The sequence below is a fragment of the Crinia signifera genome, chromosome 8 (assembly GCF_055691185.1).
Source record: "Crinia signifera chromosome 8, ASM5569118v1, whole genome shotgun sequence".
Classification (NCBI taxonomy): domain Eukaryota; kingdom Metazoa; phylum Chordata; class Amphibia; order Anura; family Myobatrachidae; genus Crinia; species Crinia signifera.
Genome location: NC_139224.1, coordinates 5,848,274 through 5,855,536, shown reverse-complemented (window position 1 = coordinate 5,855,536; position 7,263 = coordinate 5,848,274). Strand labels below are relative to the sequence as shown.

The 7,263-nt window shown below is 49.6% G+C and overlaps 1 protein-coding gene across 1 annotated transcript in view; it reads right to left on the bottom strand.

Moving 5' to 3' along the window:
- Window positions 1–4,278: 4,278 nt before the first annotated feature.
- The window catches only part of KBTBD12 (kelch repeat and BTB domain containing 12), a 60,866-nt gene continuing 57,881 nt past the window's right edge, over window positions 4,279–7,263 (bottom strand). The window contains exon 5 of the mRNA XM_083157970.1: window positions 4,279–4,609. Coding sequence (XP_083014096.1) covers window positions 4,440–4,609 — 170 coding nt within the window. The 3' untranslated portion in view covers window positions 4,279–4,439. The remainder of the gene's footprint in view (window positions 4,610–7,263) is intronic.

The following is a 7,263-nucleotide window of genomic DNA, read 5'->3' as shown; positions in this document are numbered from 1 at the left end:
CGCCGCCATCCGGGGGATACTGGTGGGATACCGCCGCCATCCGGGGGATACTGGTGGGATACCGACGCCATCCAGTGGATACTGGTGGGATACCGACGCCATCCAGGGGATACTGGTGGGATACCGACGCCATCCAGGGGATACTGGTGGGATACTGACGCCATCCGGGGGATACTGGTGGGATACCGACGCCATCCAGTGGATACTGGTGGGATACCGACGCCATCCAGGGGATATTGGTGGGATACCGACGCCATCCAGGGGATACTGGTGGGATACCGACGCCATCCGGGGGATACTGGTGGGATACCGACGCCATCCGGGGGATGGTCTTAGCAGGGCGCCTCAAACTTCCTTGTTTGTTGTTAAAATATAACTTTTATACCTACTCTGGTGTCTCCATAGTGCTGCATTATCTGCGGAGGGGCGACAGTCATTAACCTCTTCACTGCCAACTGTCCCCAATTTCCAGGAACAGTATCAGGCTGACCACATTTTAGACCTTATTGTTCGCAGCAGGACTGCATTCGTTTGGGGGCCGATGTTTTACTGCGCATGTGCATACACCCAAGGCGAACAGGACACGCACCCGGGACAGCTGGCGGGGGGGGGGGGGGGGCTGAGAGGGGCGTTCCCATGAGAACGCTGGGCATGCTAATGAGGCCATTACGCTGGTGTGGGGGGGTGGGCAACGGACATCACCGGAAGTCAGCTGCCTACCTTTTTCCTTCCCAGTGTGCACGCATGTACAGTATAACCCTACATATGTCTGCACCTTCGTAATATTTTTGATGGTCGGTGAAAATCGAAAGATCCATTCGCATGCCCTGCGTGCGAATCGTGCTTGCAAATGGGTGGCGGAAGCCAACCATTCGCAAGGCGGGGTTTGGTGGCCTTGCGAATCAACCGTAATAACCCCCTTTTCAGCACGTCAAATATTTGTACCCATCAAACTAATGCACGTCAACCTATTTACTGCTGATCATACATACATACATACATACATACATACATACATACAAGTAATATCCTACACCAGGGGTGGCTGAACCAGTCCTCAATATCTACCAACAGTACACGTTTCCCAGACCACCTAGCTGAGGCACAGCTGTAGTCATTACTGTCACATTTCCCAGACCAAATAGCCATACTTGCCTACTTTTGAAAACTAGTTTCAGGGAGATTATAGTTGGAAATAGAATTTTGCACAGTACCCCATTGAGGGGGCGTGTCTAGTTCCATATATGGAGAGATTGTGAAAAGAGATTGTGAACGTGGCACCTAGAAGCGTGGGTGTGTACTGCTACATCTGAGAGGAATCTAGTAAAATGACTTATATCCAAATGTAGATGAGCCCCAAAGCAGTTAGTAAGAGATACTATACTTGGTAAAGTACTGGGAAATGGTGCTGATTATTCAATGTAAATGTATCTGTCTATCATTCCTTTTTCCCCAAAAATGTAACAGTGTAATCTGGGCTAAGTGACATGGGGGAGATTGCTAGACTAATAAGGGAGAGAGTGAGATTGCTGCTATGTCAGGGAGTCTCCTGCAGAATGCAGGAGGGTAGGCAACTATGATGTAACAGTGTAATGTGGGCTAGGTGAAATGAGGGAGATTGCTAGACTAATGAGGGAAAGAGGGAGATTGCTAGACTAATAAGGGAGAGAGGGAGATCGCTGCTATGTCAGGGAGTCTCCTGCAGAATGCAGGAGGGTAGGCAACTATGATGTAACAGTGTAATGTGGGCTAGGTGAAATGAGGGAGATTGCTAGACTAATGAGGGAAAGAGGGAGATTGCTAGACTAATGAGGGAAAGAGGGAGATTGCTGCTATGTCAGGGAGTCTCCTGCAGAATGCAGGAGGGGAGGTAACTATGATGTAACAGTGTAATGTGGACTAGGTGACCTGAGGGAGATTGCTAGACTAATGAGGGAGAGAGGGAGATTGCTGCTGTGTCAGGGAGTCTCCTGCAAAATGCAGGAGGGGAGGTAACTATGATGTAACAGTGTAATGTGGGCTAGGTGAAATGAGGGAGATTGCTAGACTAATGAAGGAGAGAGGGAGATTGCTGCTATGTCAGGGAGTCTCCTGCAGAATGCAGGAGGGGAGGTAACTATGATGTAACAGTGTAATGTGGACTAGGTGACCTGAGGGAGATTGCTAGACTAATGAGGGAGAGAGGGAGATTGCTGCTGTGTCAGGGAGTCTCCTGCAAAATGCAGGAGGGGAGGTAACTATGATGTAACAGTGTAATGTGGGCTAGGTGACATGAGGGAGATTGCTAGACTAATGAGGGAGAGAGGGAGATTGCTGCTGTGTCAGGGAGTCTCCTGCAGAATGCAGGAGGGGAGGTAACTATGATGTAACAGTGTAATGTGGGCTAGGTGACATGAGGGAGATTGCTAGACTAATGAGGGAGAGAGGGAGATTGCTGCTATGTCAGGGAGTCTCCTGCAGAATGCAGGAGGGTAGGCAACTATGCAAATAGCTGGTGCACAGGTGTGGTCATTACAGTCACATTTCCCAGACCACCTAGCTGGTGCACAGGTTTAGTCATTACTAACAAACTACAAAACCACATGCGAAACATATGGTGTCACTGCATCCGATATCGCTGCTACGTCCAGCGCACAATCCGGCACAGTATGTGATAATACGGCGTCAGCCAATAACAGCACTTTTAACACCCCCCTGACCCCACTCCTGCAGGTTTTACACGAAGCAAAACACTAGCAATATGGATCACCGTAACATAAAGCAGGTATGGCCAACCTGTTGGGAAACTACAAGTCCCAGCATGCCCTCCCACTGATCGGCTGATAAAGCATACAGAGACTTGTAGTTTCACAACAGCATAAAGAAATAGTAAAACAATTGAACAAATGGTAAAACCATTGGTACTCTTTACCTACAACGTCAACCAGAAGCGTGGCGAGCCCGCGAGGGGCGGCGGTACGCGTCCTCCGACCTTTTCATACCCCCACTATCCACGTCGGCGTGGAGTTGAGAATAGAAAGTGTGGCGAGCGCAGCGAGCCACCGAGCCCGAAGCGTGGCGAGCGGACGCGGATACCTTCACAGGTATCTGCGTCCCCTCGCGGGCTCCACGGGTATCCGCGTCCGCTCGCCATGCTTCGGGCTCGCTGCGCTCGCCTTACTTTCTATTCTCAACTCCACGCCGACGTGGATAGTGGGGGTATGAAAAGGTCGGAGGACGCGTACCGCTGCCCCTCGCGGGCTCGCCACGCTTCGGGTTGACGTTCATCGTGGGGTGGCGTTAACAATTGGGGGGGCCATTTCACACTTGAGGGTGGCTATTTGGGCTCTGTGGGCCATTTAACATTTTTCCCTATGTAAAATCGCGGTAATCACGTCGGTCGCATCGCATGCGATTTTTGGTCGCATGCAATGCGACCGATGCGATTTACATTTTAACATGCATTTTTATGTGAAATCGCGGGCATCGCATCGGTCGCATCGCATGCCATTATAATGGCATGCGATGCCCGCGATGGGCGCCGTTCTAGGTAAAGAGTACCAAACCATTTATTAATCAATATATTAAATTAGATATATGTAAAAAGAATGATCAATGTGGCTGATAATGTGGGGCAGCCCCGCATCGCCCCCTCCCTCCTCACCTGTGTCCGGGCAGCACAGAGCTGTGCTGCCCGGACCTGTGACCTCCTCCCTGCACTAATCCTCTTCCGGGTGCAGGGAGGAGGAGAGCCTGGAGCAGCAGCAGCGCCGGGTGTGTGAGGGAGGGGGGAGCCGCCGGGACCTGCTGGGACCGGCGACTCTCACCGCAAAGGACAGGTCTTAACACAAGAGCTGTCCTTTGCTATAATTATCGCATATGTTAGAACATATGCGATAATTATAATTGCGATGGGCAGCGAAGGGGGGCGGAGATTTTTTGAGAATCTCCCCCTTAATCCTCTCATTTTTCATTCACTTTCTTCCTTCACCCCTACATTTTGTAAAACTGACCAGCAAAATTGGTACTTTGCATAGTACATTATTCATCTGGTTACACACTGTGTAGTCTGTCAAACATACTCTATGGAAAATAAAATATAAAGTAACCAATCCTGACTAAATAGGTATTTGCAAGTTGCTTAGCATGTCCTTATCCCTGCAGCCAGAAAGAAGCATTTCCGCGGTAATATTTCCTACTCCCTATAATCCACCATTATTAACGTCTATACAAGGCATGTCCAAACGATGGCCCTCTAGCTGTTGTGAAACTACACATCCCAGCATGCCTTGCAATTGATTTAGCATTCCCCAATAGCAAATCTGTGGCAAGACATGATAGGGCTTGTAGTTCACCACAGCTGGAGGGCCATAGTTTGGACATGCCTGGTCTATACAATCTAAAAAATATATTTATTTTCGCTAACATATTGACGGCGTTCACAGGTTCCTCAGATCACGTCACCTCTCCACTAAGTCCCGAGGAGGCGGCAGGAGGTCCCGAGGGTTCAGTCTTGCCACGAGGCATACGTCGTAAGAGTCGTGCATGGGTGCTCTGGTGCAAACCACGTTCCACCGATTTTCCCACGGGTCCAGCTCCAGGATTTCCTTTGTAATCACCTCATGCCGGTCTGCAAACAACAGAGTACACAATAAATATCTGGAAATAAGAGAACATATATAAAAGATGAATACATTCAGGGGCGTAATAGCAAAGTTTGAGTGGACCATGTAGTACACATCCATTGCATCCAATGGTTTACCACGTGTTTCGGAGTGGAAACCACAAACATGGAGCCGCTGGGCATGTGCCGTTTCCCACCCATGTTCAGAACAGAGTGGGAGTCCCTGGAACATCTTCATTGTTGCCAGGTTTCCCTCAGGAACACTGTACTGGTTACACTGGCCAGCTGCTATGTGATGAAGACCTTCAAACAAAATCAGTTTAAAATTCGCTATCAAAAAAAGTTTAGTGGAATCCGCTGTTTGATGTTTGGATGAGCCAATGGGAGTGGGACAATTATCTTGGTCCAGAATTCACCTTTGCTCACCTTTCATTAATTGCCCCATTTGATAACCTGCACACTTTACGGCTAAGCACCAAGCATTGTTTTCCTCAAATATAGACCTTAGTCGTATAACAAATGTGTCAAAAGAAGAACGCAAGTCGCAAATCTTTATACAAAAGACAGTTAGGATATAGGCTGACATGCTCAAGGCGGAGGGAATAAACCGGGTCTTCTCCCACAAAGCTACTCCCCTTTAGTGACATCAGCGGTGCTCTCGTGAAGTCATGCCCCTTTAGTGACATCAGCGGCCAAGTGCTAGACAAATCTAACTCTCTCTGCACATGTTATATCTGCCCCACCTGCAGTGCACATGGTTTTGTCCATTTTTCAAACAAATTTGTACTGCGATCAGATCTGAATAAAGGCCTAAGGGCCAGATTTACTAAGATTTAAAAGTGATAAAATGAAGAGTGATAAACAGCCAGCCAATCAGCACCTACCTGCCATGTCACAGACTGTGTTTGAAAAATGTCAGATAGGAACTGATTGGCTGACTGTATCACTCTCCATTTGATCACTTTTGAAGCTTAGCACATCTGGCCCTAAGTGTGAAAAGTTATACAATGAAGAGTGGTAAAGCATCAGCCAATCAGATACTAACAGCCATGCCACAGTGACAGTTAGGGGCTGATTGGTTAGTGGTTTATTACTCTCCATTTTACTACTTTTCAAGGCTTAGTACATCTGGCCCAAGGGGAGAGGGTTATGATTAGCTCCATTCGCATGTAAATCGGTTACCTAGGGTATTCGGATTTTGGTATTATATAGGGTGGGTAGGGGGGGTAAGGACTAATTACCTATGCAAGTCTATCACAGCACACATGTGCCGCAATGTTCTGATCAGTCACTATAAAGGTGTGTACTCTGATTTGTCAATAGCAGTGCCGGGGACACCTTCCTGTGGAGCTCCGCCCACAGACCAACCCCCCGACCAATTGATTCCTATTGACACGCCTATTCCTGTTACTGCCGACTTACGGAGAGCAGTGCCCCGCCAACACCCCTCTGTCAACCAATCGTGATGGTACTTAGAATAAAACCTGCCTGGTGAAATCGGCATCGCAATTGGTTCAGTGGTTTCCGCGTTTATCTCAATCAGACAAACAGACAGATGTTCCCCTTTATAAGATGTAAAGATAGATTACATCAGGATCTGATCATTCACACAACGCCATGATTCCATAGCAGTACAGTAATAATGACATTTTCCTGCCTGAACACAGTTATACGGCTTATATTATATAGTATAATTCTTCCTGCTCAGTATGATGTATTCCCAGCATTGCTCGCACAGAAGATGCGTCCCCGGGAACGTGTAGGCAGATGTGTACATTACAGCCAGGTGCACGTACTCATCTCGTTACAAAACAGACACGCTAATTACACCTGCTTTATGTTGTACCTAAGACCTTTTATTTCTCAATTATGGCTTTTAGCTACTCTTATGTACATGGCAGCAGTAATGGGTAACATTCGGCAGCCCGAGGTCTAAAGGGGAGTTTTAAAAAACAAGTTGTCTTTATCAACCAATCAGATTCTAGATATCATCTATTGAATGCACCACTCCCTGCCTGGACAGTCACCACGCCCTGCCTGCATACCACCTCCTGCCTGCACATCACCCCCTGCCTGCACACCACCTCCTGCCTGCACACCACCTCCTGCCTGCACACACCCCCTGCCTGCATACCACCTCCTGCCTGCACACCACCTCCTGCCTGCACACCACCTCCTGCCTGCACACCACCTCCTGCCTGCATACCACCTCCTGCCTGCATACCACCTCCTGCCTGCACACCACCTCCTGCCTGCACACCACCTCCTGCCTGCACACACCCCCTGCCTGCACACCACCCCCTGCCTGCACACCACCCCCTGCCTGCACCCCCCCCCCTGCCTACATACCACCTCCTGCCTGCACACCACCCCCTGCCTGCATACCACCTCCTGCCTGCACACCACCCCCTGCCTGCACACTACTCCCTGCCTGCATACCACCTCCTGCCTGCACACCACCCCCTGCCTGCACACCACCCCCTGCCTGCACACCACCTCCAGCCTGCACATCACCCCCTGCCTACACACCACCTCCTGCCTGCACACCACCTCCTGCCTGCACACCACCTCCTGCCGGCACACCACTCCCTGCCTGCACACCACCTCCTGCCTGCACACCACCCCCTTCCTGCACACCACCCCCTGCCTGCACACCACCT